Here is a 12,346-nt window from a genome sequence, read left to right on the forward strand (position 1 = left end):
ACTGAGAAGAACCAAACTTCTAACAGGCTACAGATAGATAATAGAGCGCAAGGTGCACCTAGGTAGAAGAACTACCTTATACCAGTATACTACAAGGGAGCATCAGGTTATCCTATGTTATACTAAAGTGTGCAGTATAACTAGGTTACCGCTGTCTACTTCACCGAGATATCACTTTGTCCAGTTTTACTTCACCCTTGATGCGCTGTTTTTCCTGTTGCCCGCTTGCCTTGGGAGCAGCATAGCTGACGCTTGACATTTACACAATTTGATGTTTCGCCCCGCTCGAGTACCTTACAGGAGCACTGGCGTAAGCTATACCACGATCCAGAAGACAGTAAGTCAGTGGGTTTGATAAATAATCACAGTAATGCATGGGTATATTGTAAAATGCGCTCGAAAAAAGTCCCTGACTTTTCCTAAAACCTGTAGACATCTAAGATTGATTCCTCCAACGCCCAAAACAATGACCTCGCGTCTGTCACGGCAACGACCACATCCCGCTCCTCATAGTATACAGATTTTGCTATCCCAGAGGGATAATGCTTCCTCTCGCTCATCATTATTCCACTGCTTGCACTGCTTGGCATAATCTAGCCTTCGCCTACGTCAGACGACACCTCGAGGACTGGACCCCTCTCCTATGCGACGCCGTCCATCTCGGCAGATCCGCCCGGCATGACCAGCTCTTCCGTTTCGTTCTGGTCGACAAACTTCCGCTCGCTCACGTGATCCTTGGCACCTGTGCCTGAGGCGGGAGTCCACACCTTATCCTGGAAGGTACCGCGTTGTCCATCCTCATGCTTAAAGTGGCAGTATCGGTTGGTACAGGGGTTGAATCTGCAAACCGTCTGGATATGGGTAAAATTGCAGCCTTCCACCTTGCAATCGGCACCGTTCCGGCAGATTGGCATGTCGGGATGCTTGAACGGGCACTTCGGGTTGGTACAGTTGGGGAAGAACTTGCATTCCTGCTCGCTCTGATGTGCCCGCCGAGTCGCTGGTGAGGGATGGTTGCCAACGCACTTGAAGTTCTTGCAAGCGGCGCCATAGGTGCAGACGTCAGTGACATCTACGGTGATACCGGGTGGTGCCGCCGGGGACTGATGCGCAAACTTGCAGTCCTTGTTCGTACACTTCAAGTTGTACTTGCAGACGGTCGTTGCAGGGTTGGAGTCTACTCGAGACTGCGACATATCGATATCGCCCCCTTCGGCGGTTGCTCCGTTGGCATCGGCAGATTCATTCGGTTGCGCGTGTTGCCCATTTCCGTGATATCCACTGCGACCTCGAAAATTGCCACGTTGTGTTCGCTCAAATAACGATTTGCCACGTCCCCGACCGTTGTTACCGTGTGAGTTGGGGCTTTGGCTTGCTGCCAGTTGCTGAGATAGGGCGGCCATCATTTGATTCTGTTGTTGAAGTAGTGCGAATATGTCACCTCCCTGGGCACCTGGCGGCATCATCCAGTTCATATCATTCATGCCATTCATTGCGCCGGGCATTCCAGGCATCTGTTGCGCCATGCCGTGCGCTATGGTGCTCGCGCGGTTGTTCGTGGCACGACTGTTGCGACCGCCAGCTCCTCGAGGGCCTGTAGGGGGTGTTCGGTTGTGCGCAGCGATCCTTTCGTTGCCTCGAACGCGGTGAAGGACATTCTCGTGAGTGCGATCCATGGCCCGGTTTAAATTGTTGAGCATACGCTTCCCGCGTGCGCCGCCTCGAGCATCGCCATTGCGCATCGACTTAGGACCCGTGGGACTGCGATATGTTAGGCGGTGACTGTTATGATGACACGTGGAAGAAACTCACGCATTGAACTCGGTGGCATCAATGCCTGTAGACATGTCCATGTCTTGATCCATTGTAGTTACAGCATCCTGTGGCCCTTGGGCGAATGCGCCGCCATTTTGTTGAGCATTAAGAGCTTGAATCTGCTCGAAAGTCCAGCGCGCAAAGTCTCTGACGGTCGGGTCATCGGATCCCAGACCTAGAATCTCGCCGGCAAGCTCGGTCGCGATTTCGTCTTGCGTCTTGCCATTGACCAACATCATGACGATGTACTCAGCCATTGGCTGGTCATTATCTTCGGTAGCCCATCCATTCTCGATCAGCTTTGGCTTGATGACAGAGCCAAGGGCCTCCGCCAGTGGAGTGTTGCTCTCGATCGACATAGTATCAGCGGCAACAAAAGCGCGGATGGTGCAGAAATGTAAGAATCTGCGTCGCGTTGCTGCAGGGCAAGAGCGGAAGATGTGGCGACTGGGTTAATGGGTCGAGGTCGAAAACGACGAAATCGCGGTAATAGCTGATTTTGACAGATTCGAGCTGGGGTGGTTGTCGAAAACGGTAAGACGAATGAAGGAATGGCGTAGAAAGGCTTTCTTGATACCAGATTCACATCAAAGGCGATTTGACTGGAGACGTGACTCTCGAACCTTGCCCAGCTTTGAGAGGAAGGAACGTGGATTAACTGTTCTGCCTGGTTCCGAAACTCGCCACTTGTTTTTGCCTTCCTTTGCAGTTGTGCACGGACCATGCGGCGCAACAATCACCAAATTCCGTGTCTTAGTCCGTTCAATTGTTGATCATGGAATCTCTGCAATTACGTGAACAACATAAGCAAGCAAAAGGCACTTAAGCACTGTCGATTCTTACAATGCCTGGAACCCTTATGCTATATGATATGGCAAAAGCAGAAACATCAACTAATCAACTATCTTCTCTATTCGAACCCAATTCTCAAGTAATAATGGTTGGTAATGACAAACTCCATCGCGCCATGCTTGATCATATACGGCACTTGGGTATTTGAGCAGTCTGTGTCTACAGACGTTCAGTACTGCAACGCGAATTCAAACGCAAAATCCAGTCCATAAGATCGATTGGCCTCAATCGAAAAGCGAACTTAAGATAACACATGTCCGGAGGTATACTTGCCGCCATTTGCATACGAAAGCCATGGCTAGACTGGGCACAGAGCGTAGAGTGTGCTACAAATACGTACTACAAGACTTGAGGATACACTTGCTTAACTGTCTTGTGGCACAATTGGGGTTCCACCAACTTTCATAGTATAGGATTTCGTAATGTATTCATATGAAACAGGGCATCGCATGTCATGGTCCATCTCGTGGTCCTCCATGGACCTGGCGAGATTCCGAAACTTAGTGAAGTGGAATGACCAGTATTTGACGTCCGATTGTGCATTAGCCGTTAAAAGTCTTAGACTGTTGCTAGCTCCAGCCACATCCAAATCATAGACTCAACCGACGGCGCCACCAATGCTGCGGCCGAAATGTCGTTGGCCTCCTCGCATTCGGTGCTCAATGATGCTGTTAGCTGTGGTGGCCGGTAAGCAGACCTGCCCACGGGTCCGCCAGACGCTGTTGCATCCCTCCCAGTCAAGTTCCAGTTCTATTCCTACTCTGTTCAACAAGCCATCTGAGAACCAACGCAAGCAATGCCGTGCGACACATGCACTACCGGGAGTGACACACAACCAAGGTTTGTGGTCGCAGCATCAACCTCTTAAAGCGCGCTTCTTGGGTGATGATGGTGTCCCAAGGCCCAGCCTCCACTTGCGGATGGAGGCCTGCTAAGCCTGCTAAGCTGAAGTCATGTTGATGAAGATCACTACTAGCTTCGCCCCCGCCATCCCTACATGCATGAAGAAATAAATAGCATGGCAGCCTGGGCAGCTTCCGATGGGACGAAAGATCGTCCCTAGCAAATCACCAGAACTATTATCCAAGGTTCTTCCCTTTATCTGACATAGTCTTTCAGCTCTCTCAACACGGCCGGGGGCATCGTTTCCTGTAAATTACCCAGTCGCCCGAAACTATTTCACTTTGGAGATCTCACCAGCACTCAGACTCACCGTTGATGCCGAGCTCAACCAACACTTCATTCGTTAAAATTCATTAATCTTGGTCAACTTGGAAATTTTGGCCCATATGCGTCAACTGCCTCTCCAGTGTGTCACTTCATGCTAGTGACGTTGTTTACGAATCCCAGCGCGCTTCTCCGGATCTCACGTAACGTTGCGCGTTGTCACTGCGAGATCCGGCAAACAAATCAAGCCAACTGCGGTGTTCGCTAATTTGACAATCAGCACTGCAGCTGTCCTGGTTTGATAAGTGGCAAACCACTGCTTTTCAGCCTCCAACGAGCCCACCAACGGCTGATCATCATCGTCTGAAAGCCGACAAAGGGACAACCTAAGGCTCTAAGACTCACCACTACCTACCCCACACCAATATCTCCTGGTTCGTCACATTTCAATGTCCATGAGCTAGGATTGCCACAAGGAGTACCCCACGTGGAATTGAACCGCAGCCCAAGGCTCCATCGAACAATTATAATTTCTTTTATTGGTCCCCCGTTGCCCTGCCTTATATCGCACTTCACGGATAGTTGGGAAAGTTGGCATCAGGGGCCGTCAGCAGCCCGGCCCACTCATTTAACGAAGCCATATTCCGGATCCGTCAGCATTTAATGTCTTATAGCCCCCTCCACCTTCTCCATGAAAGTTCTCAACTACGCCAAAATGTTGCCATCCGTCTACCTAACGGGTCTGTTCGTCGCCCTTTCGCCTGTGGTGGCGATATGGCCCGCCCCTTCAAGCATAACAACGGGTAATGACACCTTATGGATATCGGATAATATTCATGTCACCTACAACGGAGAGCGGGTATGCTGGCCCTCTTTCTCAGACCCTTCCTGCGACTTCGTTGCAACCTATACTGATGACTATCCCCTGGGTCTGCAGCTCTCCTGGAACAGCAATGATTATGGCGTTGTTTCAAATGACACAGTGTTGCGCAGCAAGGACATTGTCGCTGGAGCTGTGTCCCGTGCCATGGAAGCCATTTTTGACAATAACTTCGTTCCCTGGAAGCTATATCCGAGAAATAAGGTCCAGAAAACCGAGCCTATGCCCTCCAAGTCCAACAAGAAGATCTCAGACCTCAAGATTGTCCAGACCGGAAAGGACAGCAGCTCCACATGGAAGCCTCTGGCCGGCGAGGTCGACGAATCTTATAGCCTATCTGTGGGTCTCAACGGAACTGCGCAAATCGAGGCTGCCTCGGCTGTCGGTGTGTTGCATGCACTTGAGACCTTCACGCAGCTCTTCTACCTGCACTCGGACAGGAAGTTAGTGTACACGACGAAGGCTCCGGTCGAAATCAAGGACGCGCCCAAGTTCCCACATCGTGGTGTCCTTCTCGATGTGGCCCGAAATTGGTACCCCATTGAGAGCATTTACCGCACCATTCGCGCCATGTCGTGGAACAAGATGAACCGTTTGCATATACACGTGACCGACTCTCAGTCATGGCCGCTGGAGATCCCCTCCATGCCCGAAATCGCTGCGAAGGGTGCATATGGAAAGGGGAAGACATACTCGCCAAAAGACATCACGGCCATCCAGAAATACGCCATCGCCCGAGGCATCGAAGTCATCTTCGAGATCGACATGCCAGGTCACATTGGCGTCGTTGCTGAATCCCACCCTGACGTCATCGTCGGCTGGGACTCTACACCATGGGGAACCTACTGCGCCGAGCCTCCATGTGGCCAGTTCCGACTCAACGACTCACGCGTCGATACGTTTCTAGACAAATTGATGGACGATGTGCTGCCAAGAGTCTATCCGTACTCGGCCTACTTCCACACCGGAGGTGACGAGGTCAACCTACAGCAATATCTACTCGACCCTTCAGTGCTGTCCAACGAGTCCTCCGTGGTCTTGCCGCTCATCCAGAAGTTTACCGATAAGAACCTCGCTCGTGTGCGCAATGCAGGTCTCACTCCCTTGGTCTGGGAAGAAATCCCCAGCTCCGCGCACTACAACGTCACCATCGACGACGATGTAGTGGTCCAGAGCTGGCTGGGCAATGGGGCTGTTAAACTGCTCACGAGCCAAGGGCACAAGGTCATTGACAGCAACTACAACTACTGGGTAAGCAAACAATGATCTACTGCATCCAATAATGTCGGCTAAATGGAATGTGTAGTACCTTGACTGTGGCCGTGGCCAATGGCTCACATTCGCCGAAGTCGACACCTCCACGTACTACCCTTTTAACGACTGGTGCGGCCCAACGAAGAGCTGGCAGCTGATCTACTCTCACAACCCGACTGAAAATCTGACGGCCGGTGAGGCAGAATTGGTGCTCGGCGGCGAGGTCGCCGTCTGGAGCGAAACCATTGATGAGACAAACCTCGATTCACTGCTCTGGCCCCGAGGCAGCGCAGCGGGCGAGGTGCTCTGGTCCGGCCCGACCGGTAACACCAGTCAGCTAGAAGCCGCGCCCAGATTGGGCGAATTCAGGGAGCGTATGGTTGCCCGTGGCGTTGGTGCTAGCCCGGTGCAGATGGTGTTCTGTACACAGGGCATGAACGCGACGAACTGCCAGCTTTTGCCATCGGCCGGAGGTTGATTGTTACGCTCGTCGTACAGGAGCACACTTGGTGCAGAAGAACGATGAACAGCATACGGATGGTCGCCTTTGGCCGACCCAGGGAACTTTTCTATTTGAGCAAAGGGATATATCGTGTCGCATATACGAACGCAAGGTCCAGGATGCTATGTGGCTGGACAAACAATTTTTGTACATATTTCGACGCTTGGGCTCTGTCGTATTGTCGAGACCATCTGAAATCTTGGACGCCACCCAATTTGCAGTCTCAAAAGGCCATCTTCGTGTAGTAAAAAGCTGGTGTGTTTCGATACGAGTAGGTATGGTAACTATCGCCTACGCCAAAACCCCGAACATGTCAAGCGGTCGTCTCTGTGATGGATCACTGGCGCTTGTGAAGATCTAAGCAACAACCGTTTCTCGTAATCGTCTCATTCCTTCTGACTTTCATTGTTGTGAAACTACTCAAGTTGCCTGGCGCCTTACGTTCAGGCACAAATACACAACATCCAATTGGCTGACTTACGGAACGACCCTAGTGACGATGTGGTTACTTAAATTGGAAGCTCTACACGCCCCACATCCCAGATTTAGAATTGAATTTGAGGTTGCCGCAAGCCCCTGTTACTTTGCTTTGAACACTGGCCAGTGAAGACCACAGACTTTGGGCTACCGGCCTTGTACGCAATATCAACCACAATTTGCAATTTACGTAAGCTGGTAGGGCTAATGACCACCAAGCTGTTAGTGCCAGCGGCTTTGTCCGTTCTCTTGCATTACTCCAGCGCCACAGGGTATGGACCTGCATGGCTGTATCACTTCAATAAGGTCCTACGTACTGAGCAACGGCATCTCGCGACGTAAATGCGAGGACTCAAATGTGTAATCAGTCATATCAATCATATCAATCATATCAATCGGACAAGCTAGGTTGGTGAGTCGTAGGAGTTCACAAGCGCCCAAGTGATATATCAGTCTGGTAGTTGCAACCCCACCTTGGAGGGGGGAGTAAAGGAGCCTCGGTACAAGCGTGTAAGGTAGGGGAGCTGGCTGCTCTCCCCCAACCCCCGGACGACACTTTTCGTCATCAATTGACAGTGCGTTCTCGTTTCAATGGCCAGCCCAATTGACCAATGCTGCCTGCCGCCAGTCTGGGTTCTCCAGAGTGAAAATCATGGGAAGGGTCTGGACGAGTCCTCGAGGCCAACCAACGAGCCACTGAGGAGACGCGCAGATGGCTCCCCAATAGGTACTTGGCAGCAGTAGGGTTGGTTGCGGGTTGCTGCTGTGGGAAGAAGACAGACCCACTTGAAACGGGAATGGGACCCTCTAGAACGGTCGGAAACATACCGACAGGGACAACCTTGACGCCGATGCAGCACATAGTATATGACGTACATGGGTACCAACATTGAAGCTTTCGTCCCTTTCCCTTCGCTTCGCCTACGTCGTATGACCTGGCGTTCTGATATCTTATCGTTTTTTGGTGCAACCTGTTGACTCGCGCGGTTTCATCGTTCAGCATTCGCGGAGAACACTTCTCTCGTAACCAGTCCAATCTGGCGGATCTATTGACGCGACAAAGGCTTTGGGGTCCCCGGCCCTGGGATAAAGCCAGAACAAACATTCCGCTTGTGAAACGTGCTGCTAGCGGTGTTATACCAGACACGCCGTGGTTCTGGATAGGTGGATGAACTTGGTCGTCATCAGCAAACGTTCCCTCAAAAGGACTCGAGTACCCTGGCGACGGCAAAATAAGTCCGCGACGTTCGACGTAGACCACTTATCAAGTTTTCGCAATGGGCTTTGTAGAATTGCTCATCGAGAATGTCTCGATCAAGGCAGCCCTCGTCTTCCTGGGTGTCAGTTTTTCGCTGTGGTATATCTTCGACCATGTTGGCGAAGAAATTCGTCTGCGCCGACTACCTGGTGCCCGCGCTCGCCGCCTCCGCGGAAAGCTGCCTTTCGGTGAGAAACCCCAACTCCCCCTTAGACTCTAGGTTCTCACACCAGCCGTGTCAGGTCTTGATATAGTCAAGGCACAGATAGATGCCACCATGAACCACAAGAATCTGGAGATGTGGAGCAACATGCTCAGTCCTGAACAAGAATATACCGTCGAGAAGACCATCGTCGGCCGCCGCATCGTTTTCACGGCAGCCCCAGAGAACATCAAGGCTATTCTTGCTTCCCAATTCGGCGATTATGGCAAGGGAGAGCCGTTTCACAAGGAGTGGAAGGAGTTTCTGGGCGACAGCATTTTCACCACGGATGGGGATAAGTGGCACGCCAGAAGACAGCTCATCCGGCCCCAATTCGTCAAAGAACGTATTAGTGACCTGCACTGCTTCGAATCCCATCTCAAGACTTTCTTCGAGGCCATGGCGAATGGCGCGGCGTTGCACGGAGAGAATCAGCAGGTGGACATGGAGGCTGGAAATGGCAAGGTCATCGAGATCAGCGACTTGTTCTTCCGGTATACCCTCGACGTGGCCACCGACTTCCTGCTGGGCAAGGACGTACAATCCCTCACGTAAGAGAGCAATTATCCTTGTTGAATCTCCTCAACTCGAAGAAGCGGCTTCAGAGCACCGGCTAACATTCGAGCAGCACGCCCCTCCAAGAATTCGCACATGCCTTCAACGAAGTTCAGAGAATCCAAAACATTCGTTCCCGCGCGGGACCACTGAACTGCTTCGTACCCCTGGGTTCCTTCCGTGCTGGTATAAAGGTGATCAATGAATTCTGCAATACGTACATCGACCGGGCGCTGCGCCTCAGTCCGGAAGAACTCTCCTCGAAGACGAAGTCCGACCAGGGCTACACATTCCTTCACGAACTGGCCCTCTTTACCCGCGACCGCACCGTAATCCGCGATCAGCTCGTCGCCATCCTGCTCGCCGGCCGCGACACCACCGCCGCGACCCTGTCCTGGACCATCTACGAACTCAGCCGCCACCCCGAGTGCGTACGCCGTCTGCGCGCCGAAATCATAGACCAGGTGGGCCTAGACCGCACTCCGACCTACCATGACCTCAAGAGCATGAAGTACCTCCAAAACATCATGAACGAGACCCTCCGTCTCTACCCCTCCGTTCCCTTCAACGTGCGCCTCGCCCTAAAAGACTGCACGCTTCCCAAGGGCGGCGGCCCCGACGGCTCGCTCCCCGTGCCGATCCTCAAAGACACGCCCATCGCCTACTCGACGATAGTAATGCAGCGCCGTCCGGACCTTTACCCACCCGTCTCGGATAAGTTCGCGCCCGTTGAAACGTTCAGCCCGGACCGCTGGTTCTACTGGCAGCCGAAGCCCTGGCAGTACGTACCATTCAATGGGGGGCCGCGCATCTGCATTGGGCAGCAATTCGCGCTGACGGAGATGGGTTACGTGCTTACCAGGATGTTTCAACGGTTCGAGCGCGTTGACAGTTTTATGCATGAGGTTGACGGTGGGAACCCCACGCTCAAGGCGGAGATTGTGATTCAGCCCGGGGACGGGGTGAAGGTCGCTTTTTGGGAGGTGGGGAAGAGTTCATGAAGGAGGCGTGCTTGGATTCCGGCAACTGCTCCTCGGTTCAGAGGCTGATGATAAAACTGAATGATGTCATCTGAAGGATGCTGCTGGCAGGCTTATGATGAAACGACACGACAGACTGGAATTGCATGGAACGAGGTGTCGGTGAATGGCTAAGACGTCGTTGGATTTAAGTTCTTATAATGTTGGTTCACTTTATGTAAGTAGCTGGCTGCTTACCTGGAGCACTTGATTGGACCAGTCGTTTGCTTCGAGCCAGTGTCCAGAGTATTTCCTGCCGGAGGATTTTTAGTACCTGTCCTAGTGTCCGACTTCGGCGGGAACCATTCTAATAGCTGTTTCTCTAGCCTAACTATCTCAGCTTTTATGTGGCGCGAGGGAATGCCGTTCATGAGCTGAGATGCGGTGCATTTGTTTGTTTGTTGCGAGGGGTTAGAAAGCTGGACCGCTACGCGATCGTCATGTTGAAGAGCGCAAGAATACGAACCCACCATGAAGAAAACACCGCAGTGGTTGGGGAAGTCCAATGTATTGCTATAAGCCACTTACAAAGGCTGCATGCACAAGGACCAAAAGACCCGATACTTCGTCTATGCTCCCCACAGTGACGTCTCGATACTTGGAGATGCCACGAATCTCAACCGAAACCCCTTGCCTTCCACACCAGAATGAAAGTTGTAAGCCCTTCATTGGTGATTAAATACTGATTCAACCCATCCGATAACTATCCCTAACCGCCGCCCCAAACCGCTCGATCGCTACCGCCATCTGCTCTTCCGACGCGGAAGCAAACATAGTCCGGAAGAAAAGCCCGCTCAGAGGTTTGTCTTGCTCCGCGCGGAACCACGACCCCGGGCAGGCTAGAACGCCCTTGTCGATGCATAAGTCAAATATCTCCTGCTCGATGTCGATGAGGCATCGGGTCGCTGCATCGGGGTGGAGCTGATGGTCGACCTTAAGCCAAAGCTATTCCGTTGCGGTGAGGTCAGCGACCGTCCTCGATGCATAATTGTTGAAAGGAGTGGGTGGTTTCAAGGTTGGGAAGAACTTACAAACATCCCAGCAGCAGGCGGAGTCCAGCTCACTACCTCCCTGGGTAAGAACTTCTCGCACGCCGCCAGAATAGCATTCCGCCTCTTCGTGTACTCGAGCCGCAGGTTCATCAACCACTTCAAATACCCTTCATGCCCCCATTCCTCATCGACCAACTTGTACGTAATCAACTGGCTGAACCCGCTCGGGCCCTGGCTACAACATTCGGCATGCCGTATGTACCGCTCAATGACCTGCTCACTCGCTGTAACCCAGCCGAGCCTCGAGCCAGGGACAATGACCTTGCTGAACGAGTCGTGGCGCATGACTCGGCCGTCGACGTCCATACTGAGTAGAGTCGGCACCAACCCGCCGAGAAACTCTTCCACTGTCGCTGGAGGTGGCAGGGCTGGTGCGTTGGGGCCAGTGTACGGCTGCATCTGCAAGAAATAGTACGGCTCGTCCTCGAATATGAAGATATCGTGCTTCCGGCAGATTTCGTAAATGCCCCTGCGTCTCTGCTCGCCCTGCATAGCTCCCGTTGGGTTCTGCCCCGAAGGTACGGTGTACAGGACGGTGGGCTTCCTCGCACCTCTGGCCGTTTCGTCCCACGTGCTTAGGATCTCATCCATGCTCGCGGGTATCAGGCCCTCGTCGTCAATCTTCACGCCGAATACCTTGATGCCTAGCGGGGCGGCAGTCTCCAACGCCGTGCTGAAACTGTACTCCTCCGTCAAAATGCTGTCCCCCCTATTCCGATCACAGAACATCCGGTACGCAGCCTCCAAGGACCCCGTGCTGCCGATCGTCAGGGCACACCGCCAGTCGGCGTACGGCGGGCGACTCACGAGCTCGGTGTGCTCCGTGACCCAACGCAACAGCTGTGCTGAGCCGATGGATTGCCCGTAATTCAAGCCAATACTGAGATCAAAGACACCGTCCTTCTCAGCCACATCATGCTTTCCAATCGTGACCTGCCTCCCGGCAGAATGTGCAGCTGCTTTCGAAAATTCAGGGGGCATAGGAATGTGCATGCTGAGAGAATTGAAGGGGAAGTGGTCGGCGGATGGCAAGCCGCCGCCGAGAGATACCAGACCAGGTTTCTTGAGGTGTTTGGCCGCCAGCTTCAGCACGCAGGGTTTTCGGGCTATGGATTCGGGGCTGAGGAGGTCTGAGAGGGGATGAGATTAGCTAGATGAGACGTTATTGCGAAATCGGCAGCACAGCCGGGGGTAGATGTATTTGAAAAAGAGGACGATAGCGACGCAGAAGCCGAGTGTACCAAAGGCGAAGCCTAAAATGAACAAGAAGGGCCTTGAAAATCCTCTTTTTGCTGGACTGTGTCGGGTATCTG

The 12,346-nt window shown here is 52.7% G+C and overlaps 4 protein-coding genes across 4 annotated transcripts; 2 read left to right on the forward strand and 2 right to left on the reverse strand.

The window, feature by feature from the left end:
* Positions 1-356: 356 nt before the first annotated feature.
* On the reverse strand, positions 357-2,449 carry BCR38DRAFT_429597 (uncharacterized protein). The gene is made up of 2 exons (XM_040859975.1): positions 1,813-2,449; positions 357-1,761 (listed from the first exon to the last, which is right to left on the reverse strand). The coding sequence occupies exons 1-2, from the start codon at positions 2,172-2,174 to the stop codon at positions 642-644; spliced, it is 1,482 nt and encodes a 493-aa protein (XP_040717171.1). The 5' UTR covers positions 2,175-2,449; the 3' UTR covers positions 357-641.
* Positions 2,450-4,549: 2,100 nt separating this feature from the next.
* BCR38DRAFT_339402 (glycoside hydrolase superfamily) lies at positions 4,550-6,446 on the forward strand (the record flags this gene model as incomplete). Its single annotated transcript, XM_040855701.1, has 2 exons — positions 4,550-5,965; positions 6,021-6,446. The coding sequence occupies 2 exons, from the start codon at positions 4,550-4,552 to the stop codon at positions 6,444-6,446; spliced, it is 1,842 nt and encodes a 613-aa protein (XP_040717172.1).
* Positions 6,447-8,224: 1,778 nt separating this feature from the next.
* BCR38DRAFT_340520 (cytochrome P450) lies at positions 8,225-9,963 on the forward strand (the record flags this gene model as incomplete). The annotated part of the gene is made up of 3 exons (XM_040855796.1): positions 8,225-8,393; positions 8,448-8,958; positions 9,036-9,963. The coding sequence occupies 3 exons, from the start codon at positions 8,225-8,227 to the stop codon at positions 9,961-9,963; spliced, it is 1,608 nt and encodes a 535-aa protein (XP_040717173.1).
* A 352-nt stretch (positions 9,964-10,315) lies between these two features.
* BCR38DRAFT_175151 (pyridoxal phosphate-dependent transferase) lies at positions 10,316-12,271 on the reverse strand. Its single transcript, XM_040853885.1, has 2 exons — positions 11,013-12,271; positions 10,316-10,926 (listed from the first exon to the last, which is right to left on the reverse strand). Exons 1-2 carry the CDS (start codon positions 12,024-12,026, stop codon positions 10,669-10,671), a joined length of 1,272 nt encoding a protein of 423 aa, XP_040717174.1. The 5' UTR covers positions 12,027-12,271; the 3' UTR covers positions 10,316-10,668.
* Positions 12,272-12,346: the final 75 nt, after the last annotated feature.

Source organism: Pseudomassariella vexata (genome assembly GCF_002105095.1).
Source record: "Pseudomassariella vexata strain CBS 129021 chromosome Unknown BCR38scaffold_5, whole genome shotgun sequence".
Lineage (NCBI taxonomy): Eukaryota > Fungi > Ascomycota > Sordariomycetes > Amphisphaeriales > Pseudomassariaceae > Pseudomassariella > Pseudomassariella vexata.

What these genes read in the sequence shown, in the direction of transcription:
- BCR38DRAFT_175151 (XM_040853885.1), bottom strand. Translation starts at nt 12,026, where the DNA reads ATGCACATTCCTATGCCCCCTGAATTTTCGAAAGCAGCTGCACATTCT. An exon ending in CGCCTGCTGCTGGGATGTTT is followed by an intron (nt 10,927 to 11,012) that starts GTAAGTTCTTCC and finishes GCAACGGAATAG; the next exon opens with CTTTGGCTTAAGGTCGACCA.
- BCR38DRAFT_429597 (XM_040859975.1), bottom strand. Translation starts at nt 2,174, where the DNA reads ATGTCGATCGAGAGCAACACTCCACTGGCGGAGGCCCTTGGCTCTGTC. An exon ending in GATGCCACCGAGTTCAATGC is followed by an intron (nt 1,762 to 1,812) that starts GTGAGTTTCTTC and finishes AACATATCGCAG; the next exon opens with TCCCACGGGTCCTAAGTCGA.